This window comes from Lontra canadensis, unplaced genomic scaffold (genome assembly GCF_010015895.1).
Source record: "Lontra canadensis isolate GAN:19392208 unplaced genomic scaffold, GSC_riverotter_1.0 scaffold25, whole genome shotgun sequence".
NCBI lineage: Eukaryota > Metazoa > Chordata > Mammalia > Carnivora > Mustelidae > Lontra > Lontra canadensis.
In genome coordinates this window covers 12,093,185-12,110,589 of record NW_022631019.1, presented here as the reverse complement: position 1 = coordinate 12,110,589, position 17,405 = coordinate 12,093,185, and the positions used below count along the sequence as shown (strand labels likewise).

Here is a 17,405-nt window from a genome sequence, read left to right as displayed (position 1 = left end):
ACAATCCCTTGGCCTCAGGCTCAAGCGGGGGACGCAAGTGAGTGAATGGCGCCAGGTGGGGACCGAGAAGCTGGCAGAGCCTGAGACCCAGTAAGGAGGCCGTACGACCCAGTGACAGGTCCCTGTGGCCCTGGGCAAGGTGGGCCTGGAATGCTGGCTCTTCAAATTTTCAAGAGAAGTCAAAAATGTCTCAGTCTTTGCATGAACTCCCTGTGTGAGCCCCAGTAAAAGACCTCTGGAGGCCTGACGCAAGCCAGGGGCACAACGGCCCTCACCCCACCCAGGTTCTAGTTCTTTCAGGCACAGCCTGGAAGCCCAGCTCCGGGCATTTCCACCACCTCAGTCTCAGACAGGAGGCCAGGCTCCATGGGGGAGACAGTGCCCAGGGCAGTGGTGGCAAAATCTCTTGAATCCCAGGGCGGCTGAAACCCGGGAAGCTGTTCAGTGACCTACAGCAGAGTTCTAGAACAGACGGCTCTGCAAGATGGACAGCTGCTGGCCCAAAGGCCAGGCGTGGCCCCGGACAACCACTCCAGATGCTCAGGGGAACAGGGACAGAGCAGGCCAAGAGGGATGGGAGAGGAAGCCGGAATGTCTGAAACCCAAACCGAGCCGACATGGGACCCCCTCGCAGAGAGGCCAGTCCAGCAACTGGGACACAACGTGGGGGGCGGGGGGGGGCGGTCCCTACAGCGGAGCTACGACCCAAGCCCACTTACTTGAAATTGATGTTGGCGCAGACCAGCATGTCGTTGAGCAGGAAGACCCTGCGCTCCTTGGACTTGATCAGCTGCCCGCGGTCACCGTACACGGTCTCTGTCAGCGTCTCACACAGGAGCAGCTGCCGCTGACCCGAGGTCAAGAGCTGCGAGAGGGAGACAGAGCAGAGTGAACACCAGCAACGCGCCCAAGAGGCAGAATCCTCTCGCTGCGCACAGAAGAGACGGGGGCCGGGAGAGGCAGAGGAGAAAGGTGGTGAGTGGCAAGAGGCACCGGGGAGGAGGCCAGAGGACCGCACACTGGGGTCTTTGACTGCTGGCCCAAGGCCAGCACTCGTCCTCAGGTGTGTCAGCCCCGGACGCCCCTCTCCACAGTGGCCGCCACCAGCGACACAAACTCTGGAGTCGCAGACACTGGCTTGCACCCCGGCTCCCCGCACACCAGCTACACAGGCCTCTGGCAGGTCACTTCGCCTGCCCGCAGCCCAGCTTCCCCAGCTGTCAAGTGGGGCGGGGAGCCACCGCTCAGATCACCACATAACGCACTACCGGGCCTGGCGTTCTGGAGCCCGGTGCCAGATGAAAATGTGGCCCTTGTTCAAGTATTATTAAGGATTTTAGGACAGTGACAGCAGCAGAACACGACACCAAGCGTGGGGCCCTGCTGAGCGCCCGCCCTGCACAACGGCACTGGTCATGTGTCCAATGGCCTGGACCTGCCCGTGTGTACTCCATCAACAGGGATGCTGCTGTCCCAACAGCCGTGCTGTCTGCGATGGTCTTTGCCATGAAGAGGTGTGGCCTCGCTCAGGGAGACCTCGGCCGGGAAGAAGTCCCAGCCCTGCACCCTGAATTGAACAGTCCACCAGCCTCGCCACACGAGGGGGCCAGCACTGATCTCCCCTTCAATGAGGTGACCCTCGAAGAGGCTAAAAACCTTCAAGTCTCAGGCATCTGAGCAAGTGTTTGCCAATCCCAGGCTGGACCCCAAGAAGCCCCGGCCAGCACCAGGACCACCATCCCACTCAGGGACCTAGCGGGAAAACAACTTTTTCCTGAGAGGCACTTTTTTTTCCAGAGGGGAGAAAAATGTTCAGCAAAATTCATTCCCCCAAAACCCATGACTCTGATGATAAGAGTCATCCTTCCCTCCCTCCTCACCCCTGCTGGGAAAGGGCAGATTACCCTAAGTCTCCCCCCCCAGCCCCCGGGAGACACAGCCCTGTCATTCTCCCTAGAACCATGTGTCCCAGATTGCCACAAAGGCCTGAACTGCCCAGTGCCTGCCGGGCACTTCCCTGGGCACTGAGGATCCCACTTCCCATTTAAGCAGCTCTGCAGCCCCTAAGGCCATCCCCATCCCCAGAGGAGGAAGCCAAGATCCAAGAGGTAAAGCAGCTTGCCAAGCCGTGGCACGGGACACAGCCAGGCGTGTGCACTGTCACCAGCACCGGGCGGCCAGCGGGGCGTGACGGGGGTCTGGGAGGCCCCACGGCCCCTAACACAACAATGACTCAGGGTCCCTTGGGGGACCCTCTCATCATGGCTAAGGCTGGGCTCCCCTACACCACCCCCTCCACCAGGAAGCTGACGCCAGCTCCCGGAGACAAGGCTGGAACCCTGAAAACAGCAGGCTCCACTGAAGACTGCCACATGTGCCATGACCTAAAACCTGGAAGTCCCCTGGGCTGCTGGCAATCATGCCCCTGCCCCGCAGGCAGATAAAAGGGGGGCGGGGGGAGCCGGATATTGCACAAACACTACCCTGGAGAGTCCTGAGCAGGCACATTTTGAAACAGCCGGCAGGGTTCCGTTTGGGACGCACCCGGTTTCAGTTCCGCTTTTCCCTGGGTGACAGACGGCAAGAGGAACATCACCAGACCGGTCTCAGAACCAGCCGAGATTGCCCAAGGGGGGCCCTGGCCAGGGGTATGCACAGTGTGCAGCCGCATCACAGCCACAACCGCGTCCCACACGTCTCGAAAATGCCCCCCATTGGTAATGTGGAGAAACTAAGGCTTGAGGCTTTCGGTTCCTTCCTGACCTCCAGCCAGTGACCACAGCCCCTTACTGCCCGGGTCCCCAGGGGGACAGCACAGAAGAGAACAGTGGGTCTGCCCCGAGCAGATGCCATAGAGGACCTCCGCCTGCCCAGCTTCCCCCGGCTCCGGCCCCGGTGAAACCGTCTTGGTTACAGTGCAGGGGACCCAAGGAGGGATAGAAGAGGACACCTCCCAAGGGCAGACACCCTCAGATACCAGCGCAGCTGCCGGGATGGCCTGAAGTCTGTTTTTCTAGAGACATTCCGACATAGAGGTCTGGCATGGGGCTGGTTAGGGAGTCCTGCCTGGAGGCGGGGAGCGACTGGGGACTGAGAGGGCCTGGGCAGCTGCTTCTCAGGTGGCCAGTGGCCTGCAGGAAGGCGGGCCGGCTCTTCCAACGCTTCGAGAAGACCTACCAGTCTGGATTTTATGGGACAGCTTTCCATTTTTAAGTGACAACAACTGATTCCATCTTCTTAAAAATAGTGTGTGAGCCTAAAAGCACGTGTACAGCCTGAAGGTAGCCTGAGGAAGGAGACTCTTCAGATGCAGGGACCCTGGGGGCGCCTGGGTGACTCAGTCCGGTAAGCCTCCTCTGCCTTTGGCTTAGGTCATGGTCTCAGGGGCCTGGGATCGAGCCCCACATCGGGCTCCCTGCTCAGCAGGAAGCCTGCTTCCCCCTCTCCCTCTGCCTGCTGCTCCCTCCGCTTGTTTGCTTTTTCTCTCTTTCTCGGACAAATAAATAAATAAAATCTTTGGGGGGAAAAGAAAAGATGTCGGACCCCTGAAGCTCAGAACAGCCCATAGACTCTCCCGTCCAGGCTTCACAGGCCTGAGGCAGCAATCAAAGACAGCATCATAGGTTAGTGTCACACGCTGTGAAGTGCGGGCCACCTGGACAGGGCTGTTGTCCTCTGGGCAAAGCTTCCTACACTATCAGAAAGTTTCACCCCGTGTAGCTGAAATCTCACTGGCCTTCGTCACTGGCCTTACTTCTGCTTTTGAGGCCCAGGAGACTCCCAGTTTTTCCCCGAAAGATTTGAACACCTCCCCGTGATGACACCACAAACGTCTCTGCCCCCAAAAACAGCCAGTGTCCCTGCCTCTGTGCCCTGAGATGCGGTTGCCTCACCCTTAGTCATCCCCACCAACCTCCACCCTCCAGCAGGTCAAAACGGGGTGGCCCAGGGTGCAGGGCCCCCTGGGTCTGGGTGCAGCTTCTGGCGCCTCACGTCACGTGCACCAACAGATGACTCAAGGGGACGACGATTTTCAGTACTGGCTTTGTGTTCTGAAAACACAAGGTTCTATATGGACTCATCTGAAAGTTTTCCAAGGTTTTGTTTTGTTTTACTAGAATGTTCCTGAGTTGCAACCCCAAAACATGGCATGGATTTTTCCTTTCTTCTTTACAAATAACACTAGTAACAACAGCCACCTTATCTTAAGGACTCCTCTGTTCGCCTCGCAGCAGCCTTGGGGTCTGGCACCACTGGGTTCTCCTTTCAGAGGAAGCAAGTGAGGTTCAGAGAGGTTGGGTGATTCCCCTGAGGCCACACAGTGAGTACCACTGGCAAAATCTGGATTCAAACCCAGATTCTGACCCCAGAGCCTGCTTGTACATGCATGAAGCTAGACTGTCATTTCTGGTGTCTTTCTTGGCAATGACACTGGTGGACAAAATCAGTTTTTATCCTAAAATAACATGGATAATAATGAATGTGGGGGTGAGTGTAGACTCTAATCCGGTAAGGTCCGTGGGCTCAGAGAGAAACAAGGACTCCCCTCCCTCTGAGAACACTGCCACCTAGTGGGCGGCCGACGGGAGGAGGCCCAGCGACAGGTGTTAAAGGCCTCAGAGCAGGTAAAGGCTCTCAGAGCAGGTGGGGGGACCCTGGCACTCACCTTGTTGAGGCTGCTGCGGTCACTGACGCTCTTGGTCAGCTGCTGGATCTCTGCCACCTGGTCGGCCAGCCGCTTCTGCTCATTGAGCTTCTCAGCCAGCGTCTCCAGCTCCGTGAGGGCGAGCTGCAGGGACAGCCTGTCCGGGTGGCCCCTGGGGGTGTTCTTCAGCATGTCCTGCCAGGACCCCGAGAGAGCCAAGGCTGAGAACCCCGCCCCAGCACACCCTCCCCTGGCCGGGGACCCTCCCACCTCCTACAGGGACTGGGGTTGGAGGTGTCCTGCTTTTGGCCAAGACAGATGGTACCTGACACATAGCAAGGCCTCAAGAAATAGCTAACGAATGAAAAAGTAAAATACAAATGTGCCTCAATCTCTAATTCACTGATCAGCAGTTTGCTGGGATGAAAGCCCCTCCTGCAGCCAGCAGCTCTGAGGACAGAGAGGAAAGTGCCACGGGGGTCCGCAGCCTGGCAGCCATCCTGCCCAGCTCGGTGGCAGAGGGCTCACCCTGACTAAGGGCCCTCGGCCATCAGGGGAGGTGTCCCAAGGTCTCAGGGCCCTGTGAGAGGACTAACGCTCTCTCTAGGGGCCTGAAGTGGCCAAAGTCAGCTCCCTTACTGAGCGTCTCCCCGTTGCCAGGACCCCCGAGGGCCTGGGAGCCCATGGGCCCTCATTCCCTTCCTGCAACTGCAGCTCCTGCCACCATCAGTCGCCCAGCCCTCCATGCCAGGGAGGTTGACAATAAGCTGTCCGACATGATCAGCGCCACTCCGGGAGCAGAGAAAGAGGGGACCGCGGGCTGGAGGTCCTGCCCACCATCCACAGCAGACGGATGGACTATGGATGACAGATGAGAAGCCCCCACCCCAGGAGGCTCGCCAGCCCAGGCCACACCCTGCAGGTCCCCGGAAGCCAGTCCCGAGCGGTACCTGAAGCAGGAGGATAAACTGCGGGAACCTCTGGATGGGTTTCACCATCAGCCCGTAGAGTGTGACGCGGTCTGGGCTGCACACCTGTCGCCGCTGTTGGGACAGCAGGTGGACTCATTCACTGCCCCCCCCGCCCCCCACCCCATCTGCAGGGGCTGCCCAGCGTCCCAGAGGGCAGACGCTGCCCATCCTGGGCTCTCCCCGCCACCACCCAGGGTCCAGGACCCTGCTCAGCCTCGGGCCTGAAAGAAGAGCCCGGGGGTCCCTGGTTCCGCAGCCAGGGCTCTCTGTCACCACGGGATCCCCCCACACAGCCCCCCAGTCCTGGAAGGCTGAAGCAGTCAGGCTAAGGCCTCAGGACTAACACCATAACCAGGAGACCCACTTCCACCTGGCCCAACTCCAGCTTCCCAAGCTGCGGACAGACTCTCTAACTCATTATCAGCCTCCTCCTGGTGGGCAGGAGGGACCGATTTTCTTCCCATGGCACTGGGACTGTCCCAAAGGAAAGAGGGGAGGTACCCAGGCCACAGCAATGATGCTACCCCCAAGGTTGGGTCCCAGTGCCCTCTCCCTCCCAAGAAACCCACTGAGAGGCACCCTCGACCCCCGCTGGCCCACCTTGAGGAACTCGAGGAAGGCGGGCTTGGTGAGACAGGCCTTCTTGATGATGGACATGGCATTGGTGAAGTTGTTCACGTAGTCACTGTACACATCTAGCACCATGGACTTGGAGAACTGGGACGGACACGGGGGCAGTGAGGAGGGTCACCACGACGTGAGGGGAAGGGTGGCGAGCACCCCCGCCCTCGGTACTGGCTACCCAGAGGCTCACAATCAGCCTTGAGGTCAGGAAAACCTGTCACCCCACTGAGAGGAGGAAACCAGGCTCCGAGAGATGGAGAGATGCCCGCGGTCCCAGGGAGGAAGAGGTGGTGCCAAGAGACAAGGGACACTCCCCCGCCCCCAGCAGGGCAGCCCTGAAAGGCGAAGGGAGGAGAAGGGGGAATAGGGACATGCCTGACACCCCTCACCATGTGCCCTTCCTCACCACACCCTGGCCCTCCAGCCCCAAGGATGGCACTCCTGCCCCCAGGCCCTGTCCACACTGCCCAGGGCATCAGATCTGTTGAGCGCTGGGATTTTCAAAACAACGATTTTTTTTTTTTTTAGAAAAACCCAATGACCTACAACAGATCAAAGTGGAGTTCCCCCGACTTGACCCCCCTCACACTCCATGAATGGCTCTGGGGCTCACAAGAGCCCCCCTCAGCTGTGGACCCGAACCCAGAGAGAGCCTGGAGCCGCCCTAGGTGACAAAACCAAGCTAGGACCCAGGCAGGCCTCTTGGAGCGCAATCCAGTGCGCTCCCCCAATGCCCCGCAGCGTCCTCTGGGGGCCAAGGCCACGGTCTGCACCAGCAGGGCTGACCTTGGGCACCCCGCAGGCACTCAGTAGGGAAGCTGCAGACTGGCTGGGTGGCTGCCGGCTGTGTCTGGCCTCCTGCAGGGGCTGCCACTAGGCAGGGCCAGAACAGCGAGCAGGCTTCACCGGCACCAGAGCCGTGGATGCCTCCAAGGACCTACTGGTAGGTGACGCGCCCACCCCATCCGGGGCCAGGCAGATCCGGGCCCTGCGACCCCCAGCCCCTGTGGGCTTGGAGAGGTGACCAGGTGGCGGCAAGAAGCCTGCCCGGATGGCACCCAGGTCAGGGCTGCGGTTTGCACCTGAGAGTTTGGGGATACGTACCGAAGCCACAAAGAGGTCCCCGATCTTCTCGGTGGCGTCCCACTCAGCCACGCGGGAGGACAGGGCTATCTGGAACATGGAGTGGCAGTGCAGGATCTCCTTCACGCGGAAGAACACCGCCTGGCACTTGCGGGCGCTCAGCACCTTTGGCTCCATCTCCATCAGGGGGTTGCGGTAGTCCTGCAGGGCCCGGCCGGTCAGTGCCCTGGAGCCCAGCCACGGGCCCTCCCCCCCACCTGCCCCGCGGGCAAACCTGGATAAGGCCCCTGCAGGACTCGGCAGGCCACAGGCAGACCTTCCACACCCCTTCCTTCTGGAAGGATCTCCATGGATGTAACACACCTGGCCCCTCTTTGCCCACAACCCACACCTACGCCCTGGACTTGGGTGTGAAGCGGGGGTGGGAGGAAGATGCCCACACGGAGCCCCATGGAGGCAAGGCCCTGAGGCCCCAGCTGGCCCTATCCAGCTCTGCCTAGGACTGAGCCAGTCCCCCAAATGGAGAGGTGGCAGTGATGTCCCAGCTAGCTCCCATGGCCCGTAGACCCAGAGCCACCCCCCAACCCGCTGATCAGGAACATGGTGATATTTCCACGTCTCCCTTCCTGACACCTGGGCTCCCCTTCTGTGGATCTGAACTCCGGAGGGGAGGAGAAGGGTGCCATGAACACCTACAACCCCAAAAATAGCCTCCCTATTGGCCTCTCCGGAGGCCACGGCATCCCAAAGGGTTCAGCACGTCAGGAGTGCCAACCCCAGACGAGGTTGGCACCAGAGTTGACACAGTGACACCAGGCATCCTGACTGCCAGAGAGGGTACACCTCCTCCAGCCTTGGGGTGGCCCCAGGAGGCTGGGAAACACGACCCTGCCCGGGGCTCCTGGAGGGGCAAGGAAGGCACGGCACCCTCCGCCCTACAGGACACGCCTCCCTTCACAGACCCCCAACTTTGTATCCAAAATGCAGAACCCCATAAACACTGAGGTGTCAGGAATTCCTGCTATCCCCACAAAAGCGGTGACCTGTGGCCCCTTCCCCTTAGAACTGTCCCCAACACTCATCACAAAGTGTCCCTCTGGGGTCCTCCCTGCTGTCTCCCCAGAGGGCCCTGGAGTCGTACCTGGAGCACCCGCTTCAAAGACTCCACGTAGCTGCCTTCGCTCTGCACGATGGAACCCAGGATGTGCCTCCGGACCACCTGCGCGGCCAGACAGCTTGGTCAGCGCCTGCACCTGCCACCCCACGGGCTGAGCGAGGACAGGTGCCGGGCCCGGCGTGCTGGGAAAAGGAGCCTTGGTGCCAGAGCCTGCCCCGGGGAGCACTGGGAGCCACAGGCGTCCATTTCCCCGCAAAGCCCAGACTGCAGGTGGGGGTGCGGGTGCTGGGGCCCGAGCGCCCTGCCACACCTCTGCCTGCAGACATCCAGGTGTAGGGAATCACCACCTCCCCTGCACGGGGTCAGGCAGGCCCCTCCCCAGGCAACTCGAGTAGGAGATTCTTAGATGGAAGAGAGATCTCAGCTCCCGTGCCTTGCAGATCCCACCCCCCACCAATCCATCTCCCACAGGTGGGCCACAGGGTGCGCTCGCACCCCCCCGAGGGGGCTCCACTGCAGGCCAAACATCCCGCCCCCTCCTACTGGCCCCTTCTCTCCTCAGCCCAAGTCCACACACACTCAGGCACAGCCTGACCAGCCCCAGTCCAACAGACCTCCCCTGGCCAGCAGCACCAAGCTGTCAGGGGCGGCAGCACACTCGGTTGCTCAGCGGCCTCGCATGGCGTCTTTGAAACTGCTGCCCCCCAGCCACCAGCCCCAATAGTCTGATGGAGGCAGTACGGGGCACCACCCGGGTACTGGGGTTTTTAAGAGCATCCCGGGTGACCCAAAGCCAGGCCAGAGGTCATGAAAGGTGTCGTGGGACAGGTGTCTGATGCAGGAGCCCATCCACCATGGTCCGTGGCTGGGAGGGGGACCAACCCTCGCAGTGCCCCGACAGCCATCCTGAGCAGCGATCGAGGTCCCCAACACCACCATCTCCCCTGCTCCTCTGGGATACCTCCACTCTGCCTCTGGCACAACCTTCTCAGCAAGTCCCACAGGCCCCGGGCCCGACCATGGCCCACACAACCCCATGGCTGGATGCATTGTCTGCCATCCCCGGGGGCCCGAGCTAGTCCCAGAGCAGAGTTCCCGATCTCAGCACCCTGACGCCTGGGGCCAGGTGATTCTCAGTTGTGGGGCCTGGCCAGTGTAGGACACTGAGCCGCATCCCTGGCCCCTACCCGCTAGGTTCCAAGGACACCTCCAGCTGTGACAACCACAAATGTCACCAGATGTGGCCAACTGCCCTGGGGGGTAAAATCGCGTAGGCTGAGAGCCAGTGGTGAGGAGTAATGAACATTGCTTGAGCAGGACCCAGGAGTCTCCTGAGGAGAGAGGCCCGGCCAGCGCCAGGGAGAGGAGCCCAGGATCATGAGTCCAGCTCCGAATGCTCTGACAGGGGCTTGCTGCCCAGTGGCGAGCATCACCACCTCAGTGCCTGAGGCAGGGGTAACAGACATGAAGGAAGCTGGCAGATGGACTCCTGAGACATGAGGTGTGGCCACAGGTCATCTCCCTGGTTTTCTAAAGAGGCCAAACATCAGGATTTCCTGCCAGCCCCGAGAGGGGCAAACCCCTTCTTGGCGCTTACTACCCCGACACGACTTGCTCAGCGTCCCCACACCCCGAGAAGGCTGGGGGTCTCTCCCCGTTTCGTGGCTAGGACAGCCAATGTGACAACGTGCCCCTGACTGAGGCCTAGAGCAAGGTCACCCGGTCTTGGTCCCAGGGTGACACTGAGGGGGAAGAGAGGCATCGCCCAAGGCCCCCAGTGCCTGGGAGAAGCCCATGGACAGAGGGCAGGCTGGCCCCTCCACGTCCGCCCAAGCTGGATGAGCTTAATGCCCCAAGCAAGCACTCCAAAGGCTTGGGGGCCCACTGCCCTGGGACCATGGCATGGCACCTGCGGGGTCCAGTCTGGAAGGCTGTGTAGCTGGTGAGACAAGAAGCTGAGGCTCCACTAGGAGCCCCCGCTCAACACTTTCCCTTCAAGACCCAGACTCACAGGGCCCCGGACCACCCCTCCCCCTGAAGACCCCCACCAACCAGCTCTGCACACAGACCTGCTGAGGGCTCAGGCCATCGGGCATGGGGCCCAGCTCCGGGGCCGGCGGCTTGATGTCCGTAACGCTGACCTCCAGGAGCCCCATGTCTTCCTCTTCCGAGTCACCTGGAAAGTCAGATGGGCTGGTAACACATGAGAAGTGAGGATACCGTACCCTGCTCAGCCCCCAGGAGTTGGGCACCACCCTGGGCCGGGGTCCTGGGGCCACAGAGGGTCACTCACTGCTGTACTCTGCTAGATTTGTCCAGCCAGAAATAAAGGGGAGCGAGCAGGGCAGCACAAAGCGGCATGCCTCAGGGCTCCAGCTCTCAGCATGGACTCTGCCAGAAGTCACTGTCCCCACTCAGACCAGCCGCCTCTGGCCCGGTGAAAGCCAGGCGGCCCATGTCTCCATCACTAGGCACTAAAAATAGTTTTCTTCTGGATGCCCAAAAGGGGGAAGAAAGTAAGCCCCAAGAAGAACGGGGCTATTTAGCTGTGTTTTCATCTTTTCATAAAAAGAAAAAAAAAATGCAGACAGACCCAAAGGGAAAAAGTTCAAGGGGACAGTGCAGACATGAGTGGGGGCAGCTGTTGGATAGAGGGCAGGAGACAGAGCCTCGCGCAGAGAGAAAGAGGGAGGTCAGGCAGAGTGCAGGGATCTGGCCTCGGAAGGCTCTGTCCTCACAAGAGAGATGCGGGCACAGGGAGACAGGACCCTAGCTGCTCTGGGCCTGAAACCCAGTGGTGGCGGCCATGGGCAGTCGCTGCAGGGAAGCTCAGAAGGAGGAGGTGGCAATGACCCTTGAGCCAGAGCCGAGGGAGCAGGGACACCCAGGCAGGCCCTTACCTGAACAGGAGACAGAAGAGGAGGAGGAGGAGGGACAGCGGACCACAGTGTGGGGGTGGGGGTGGTGAAGGCCCTCCTGCCTGGCCCACATGGTACCCCGGGCATCACTCCGCACCCACCCCAGCCGCCGGCCCCGCGGCTTCCTCTTCCCCCACTCGCCACTGGGTAACATTCTTGGCCGGCGATCCGAGCCCTGCCGCGGCTATTAATAACGCCGCTGGTGGGAGGGTCACTTTAGGCAAGACTCTGGCTGGCGGGTGGGGTGGGGAGGGCTTAGGGAGAGCCTGCTGGCAGCCTGGCCAGTCTGGGGGTGGGGAGGGTGACCAGGAGCAGCTACCAGCCGACCAGCCTGTCTACCCTGTCCCTTCTCCAGGCCATCCCACTAAGCCTGGAAGGGCTCCTCGTCGGGGGCCAGTGGCTTCCCCAAAGGTTCCGTGCTGGAGCAGGTGCAAGCAGCAGTGGGGCTGAACCCATTTCATGGATGAGGAACCAGCCCCCGTTAAGAATGATGCAAGGTCGTGAAGCCAGGAGGCTGTGGAGCCAGGATCTGAACCCACACCGGCGAGATGTCGCCCCAGCCCCAAACACCTCCACTCAGTGACTGCCCCCTGAGAATGACATGCATCACAGCAGAGCCAGGCTCTGTCCACACACTGCCTCGGTCATTCTCACCATGGCCCCTGAGACAGATGCCACAGGGGCCCCACTGCACGGATGAGAAAATGGAAGCACAGAGAAGGGATAGCGCATAACTTTTCAAGAGGGCACAGAGTCTCGGAGTTCTCCCTGGCTTGAATATCTGTGCTGACCTGGCTCCAGTCTCTCACACCCCACCCCTTACTCCAGCCACATGGAGCCCCGGCCATCCTCTCCACGCTTGTGTGTCCCCAGGTGAGTCACTGAACCTCTCTGTGCCTGTTAGCTCATCTCCACATGGGAAAAGGGCAGTCCTGTGGACTGTCTGGTGTCTGCAAGGATTAAGCAAGGAACTGTAAGGATCATAAGAGGGTGCCCAGACACAGTAAATACTTGATAAATGTTGACCCTCAGGAAAATCGTTTCTTGAACATCTCCTACTGCCCAGCTCCAGGGCCTTTGCACACGCTGACACCTCCGCCCAGAGCACCAGTTTCCTGCCCCACTCCCCGCCACCTGACTGACCTGGGTCCATCCCCCTCCGGCTCCCAGCCCATCCCTGACCACTCATTTGCATTGCACTCCTCCATGCTCCTGTCCCTCCCACCCCCTCCCCTCCATTCCCCCCTCCCCGGCTCCCCATGGCTGCTTGTCAGCCTCTGTGGTCACTTCCTGTTTATATGAGCCGGGAACTCCCGGAGGAAATGCTGCTTCGTTCATCTTGGTGGCCCTATACCCAGCATGGGGTGCAGCACTTCGGGGGAATTCAATAAATATTGGCTGGTGGACAGATGGGCGATGGACAAAGGAAAGAGTGGGAACGTTCAAAGACAAAGTCAGGTGAGCTGAACAGTGTGGGAGGCAGGAGGCCAAGACTGCCAGGACAGAGACCAAGAGCAGGGACGCTGAAAGGAGAGGCCCCACCTCCCCCAGAAAGAGGTGGGTCATACCTGCCAGAGGGTGGGAAACTGACTGGGACCAGCCAAGATATTTGGGGATCAGTCCCCATCCCCTACCACCAGAGGATGCCAGACCCCAGGTGGCTTCGCCCACCTGCCCCTGCTGTCACAGAGCTGAGCCCCAGCCTCCTGCCAGCCAGGCCCATGGTGCCTCACCAAGAACGTCTTTCCTGTGCAGAAAGGATACTTTGCGCATGACGGCGATCCTCGTCTTCTCCAGCCCGTCCTTGGTCCCGCTCTTGGCCGCCTTCATGAGCTGGGTCATCTGAGCAAAGGCAGAGGGGCTCATCAGAGAAGCTGAGGGACGCCCCAGGATGCCTGCCACCAAGGGCCACCAGCCCTACCCTGGCCTCCCAGCTGGAGCGGCACACATCAAGACCCTGGGGCCCATACAGTTCCAGGGAGGTGGCAGCAGAAGCCCAGAGGGACAGCCAGGCAGTGGCACCTGAGACATCCCAGGGCAAGGTGAGAAGGGGCCTTTGTTCTCTGGGGATCACATTGGAGGAACCCTCTTAATTGGCAAAAAGGGGTCTTAACCTGATTGTCTCCCTTTGGGGAAAGACTTGAGGCCTGGAAAGCCAGGCCTGGGTTCAGATCCCAGCTGTACCTCTCGGGACAAGTCACTTAACCTCACTGAGCCTCAGTTTCCCTACTGAGATGTGCCAAGGTCTATGAGGACTAACAGACGGGGTCCAGGGAGGCATGCTGAACAGTAAAACGACCACGCCCACGGTTACTTCAGGGGTCGTGAGTGCACACCCCCATCCCATCTGCCAAACCCAAGTGAGGACTCCCCCTGTGCCCCCCAAACAGCCAAGTTTCTTACTGAGCCGAGGCCCAGGAAAGTGGGGGAAGGCTGAAGTGGCCACAGAGCAGAGCGCAGCTTCCCCAAGCAGGCAGGGACCCGCGGACACCATGCAGCAAGCTGAGCAGAACGGGAAGCAGACCCGGGAGGGGGAAGCTGGCACCCTGAGCGCTGGGGGAGCCCGGGGCCTGCACACAGAGCTGCTGTCCCCTAAGTCATTCCTGAGCCCCTCAGCCCCCAGCCCCAGCATCTTCCCCAATAGAAGGCCCCTTAAAGAACTTCCTATAATGATGGAAATGCCCACTGGGAGTCCACCAGCCACAAGTGACTCTTGGTACAGCTGAGGGCCCAAAGTCCGGATTATGTTTCACTGTAATTGATTTAAATGTAAACAGCCACGTGACTGTCCTAACCAGCAGGGTGTTCTTGGAGCACTCCCTCCTCCCTGAGGCTCTCTGCGGAAGGCAGGAGCACACCTCGGGGGGTCTCAGGTCTCCGCTCTCCCTATCACCTTCCTCCAAACAAGCGCCTGGTGCCGGCTCCCCATACTCCTTGGCTCTCTGGCTTGCAAAAACCCACAGGGTGCTGGGCCTAGGCACAGGGTGGTGGCTTTTCAGGAACAATGCTGACTTTCCGGAAACGATCAGCAGGGGGAAGAGGAGGTCCCCCGGGGACTCCCTGCATCTCAATGGCACAATTCTTCAGCAGTGATTCTTGGCCTCCTGGGGTGGGGGTCAGGGGGTCATAACCCCCTTGATAATCTAAGGAGAAGGACAAAAAACCGACCCCAGAAACTGCACAAAGATGCTCACCCTCCTCTGGGGGAGTGGTGGGAAGGGTCACAACCCCCAGATTAGAAACCTCTGCTCTGAGCCCACTTCCTTCCTGGCAGAGAGCCGAGGCAGGAAGTTGTCCTACAAACTCCCAAAGCGGTCTTCTTTTGGCATTTTCCTGGGCAAAAAAGAGCAACAAGTGAACACCCCAGAAGGTGTCCCCAAGTCAGCCTGCTGCCTCCACCCACCTTCACAGTGCAGGGGCCGGGCGGGGGGTCCGAGTCCAGGGTCACAGTCAGAGCGGGAACCCCGGTGGTGGACTCTGCCCTTCATGAGCTCCCAGCTCTTCTCTGGGCCTTGGCCTTCTGAGAAGTGAAGCTGCCCCATTCAGGTCACAGGCCCCCCTGTGGCATGTCTATATAAGGACCCTGCAAACTATAGTGTCTGTCCCCTCCTCCCAGGAGGTCTCAGGTTTAGTCGGAACCAGCAGCGGCCCAGGATGGATACCACTCAGCTGCGGTCGCGCAGATCCAGGTTTGAATCCCAGCTGTGCCACTGCCCAGTGCGGTGGCTACCAGCCCGGCCGGCTGATTCACCCACCAGCCTCACTGACACCAAATGATGGCAGAGAGAGAGAGAGCTGCCTCCCCGGGTGCCCTGGGGACAAAACCAACAGGCCCACAGATAACAGGGACTTTGACCCTCCGAGGCAGTATGGAGCACCTCACAGATCTGAGCTCACCTAATCCTTCCTTCCATCCAACCTGGGGGCTGGTACTGTCAATGCCCCCATTTCACAGGTGAGGAAACCAAGGCTCAGAGAGGTCAAGAGGCCTGCCCAGGATCACACAGAGAGGAAGTGGTGGGACTGGGATCCAAAGCCAGGCCTGTAGGCCTCCAAAGCCCATAGCACATAGTAGGTGCTCGATTAAGGGAAGTCCCTGCTGTCGAAGTCACCATGATTCAGAAGTCTGAGTCCCATTTGAGAAGAAGGTGCTGTGATTTCTCCTACAGGCTTCCTTAGCCTGGATCTCTGTGAGCTGCTCAGAGGGGCAGGAATGTCCAGCGTCCCTCACTCACGCTCACACCCTCACCCACCGCCAGAGTTTGCAAATCTGCAGGTGCCTGGGCCTTAGGCCAGACCTCCAGAATCAGCTTCTCTGGGGACGGAGCTCAGGAGTCGGCTCCCCGGTGATGTGGAGGGTCCGAGAGCGTGCAGACCCCACCCCCCAGGAATGCTGGCAGACCACTAAGTTTTTGCTCAGAGAAAGAGAGGCAAGCACGTGGAAAGGAGTGAGCCAGTCCCAGCATGGACACAAGATGTGGCCAGGCTCCCGTGTCGGGCGGGTGCCAGGGGCTCAGGCCCCCCTCTGCAGGGCCCCAGCCAGGACGCGGGGGGACAAACGGACAATACCTTACAGTCGCACTTGTGCTTCAGCGCCTGCATGTCTCTCCCCCCAGCTCTTAGAGCCAAGATGTCTCTCTTAGTCCTGGCGCATCTCTCCTTTAGCCTAGTCAGGTCTGGAGAAAGCTGGAGCCCCCAAGCAGCCAGGCAGAAGGAGAGCAGGTGCGAGGAGCAGGCGGGACGGGAGGAGACAAACAGGACAACAGAGGAGAAAGGAGACCAGGTGAGGTGGGATGTGGGGCGTGGGGAGGGTTCCCGCCAGGCATCGGCTCCAGCAGGGTCCCACCCCAACACACAGGCAGTGGGGGCAGTGTCCTGGCTGCTGGGAGGATAGGAGGAAGGAACCGGCCAGGCCCCCCTCAGGGAAGGGGAACAGCACTTGGAAGATAAGGACTGTGTCTCAGGCATCCCCTCATCCCGGGGGCCAGCGTGGGGCTCATGACATAGGAGGCTCTCGGCAAGTTTGTGAGATGGATGGGTGGTGGGATGGGTAGGCAGGATGGGTGGGTGGGCAAATGCATAGGAAAATGGGGAACGTATAGAGGGATGGTCGGACAGACGAATGGACAACAGACAGGACGGGTGGATAGATGAATGATGGATGCCTGGATGGACAGATAAGTGGATGGGTGAGCAAATGCATAAACATAGTTGGATGACCGCAGAACTGGGTAAATGGATGGACAGGTGAACAGTAAGATAAATGAATAAAGACACAGCAGGATTGGTGGGTGGATGGAAGCAATGCTGTGCTGGTAAATATTTAACACGTGCTTCTCCAGGAGAAAGAGCCCTGCTTTGTAGCATTTCCATGGTGTGAATGATCTTACCGTGCCGCATTTCACACTACCGGTGTGACATCACTGAATGTGGACTTGGAAAGAGAGTGTACAATTGGTTCCTAGATCTTGTGAGTGAGGAAGAGCCAGGTCTGGCACACCACTGGAGGAAGGAACGGGTTAACAGAGAGAGGGAGGGAGGGACAGAGGGAGAGCAGGTAGGCAGTTGGATGGAAGGATGGGTAACTGACTAGCTTACATACTATCTGGGAAGACGCATGGGTGGAGAGACAAACAGACATTCAAATGCCTGAATTGTGTGAGCAATAGTGATATTTGGTAAAGCATACAGAAAACCAAGACAGTACTAATTCCAGGGTACACAAGTAAAGGGACCAAGAGCACGAACTCTGGAGGCAGGCAGGTCTACATTCAAATCACCACCCCCTAGCTCACTAGCTGGGAAAGTATCTTTACTTCTTTAAAGTATCTTGACATTCCTCACTGGTCAAGTGGCCAGGATAGTAACTACTTCACAGAGTTACTGAGAAGATTAAATGGGTAATACATGTAGAGCCCAGAACTTAGTAAGTGCTCAAAACATGGAAACTGTTACTATACTACCTTACAAATTCTAAGTGCTCAGTATGTGTTGAATGGATGGATAGTTGGTCAGATGGATGGATGGATGGATGGATGGATGGATGG

At 59.4% G+C, this 17,405-nt stretch overlaps 1 protein-coding gene across 8 annotated transcripts in view; it reads right to left on the bottom strand.

The window, feature by feature from the left end:
• Positions 1-17,405, bottom strand: part of ARHGEF10L (Rho guanine nucleotide exchange factor 10 like) — a 136,239-nt gene that overhangs the window by 54,727 nt on the left and 64,107 nt on the right. For 3 of the 8 annotated variants that reach the window (XM_032863567.1, XM_032863568.1, XM_032863569.1), the window contains exons 8-16: positions 15,928-16,044; positions 13,092-13,200; positions 10,510-10,616; positions 8,465-8,542; positions 7,345-7,524; positions 6,217-6,333; positions 5,596-5,688; positions 4,667-4,840; positions 720-865 (exon numbers count right to left, since the gene is read on the bottom strand). In XM_032863567.1, the coding sequence (XP_032719458.1) occupies positions 720-865; positions 4,667-4,840; positions 5,596-5,688; positions 6,217-6,333; positions 7,345-7,524; positions 8,465-8,542; positions 10,510-10,616; positions 13,092-13,200; positions 15,928-16,044 (1,121 nt within the window). Of the gene's footprint in view, positions 1-719; positions 866-4,666; positions 4,841-5,595; positions 5,689-6,216; positions 6,334-7,344; positions 7,525-8,464; positions 8,543-10,509; positions 10,617-11,340; positions 11,528-13,091; positions 13,225-15,927; positions 16,045-17,405 lie in introns of those variants that run through there. The other 5 variants (XM_032863570.1, XM_032863571.1, XM_032863572.1 and 2 more) reach the window with 3 other exon arrangements.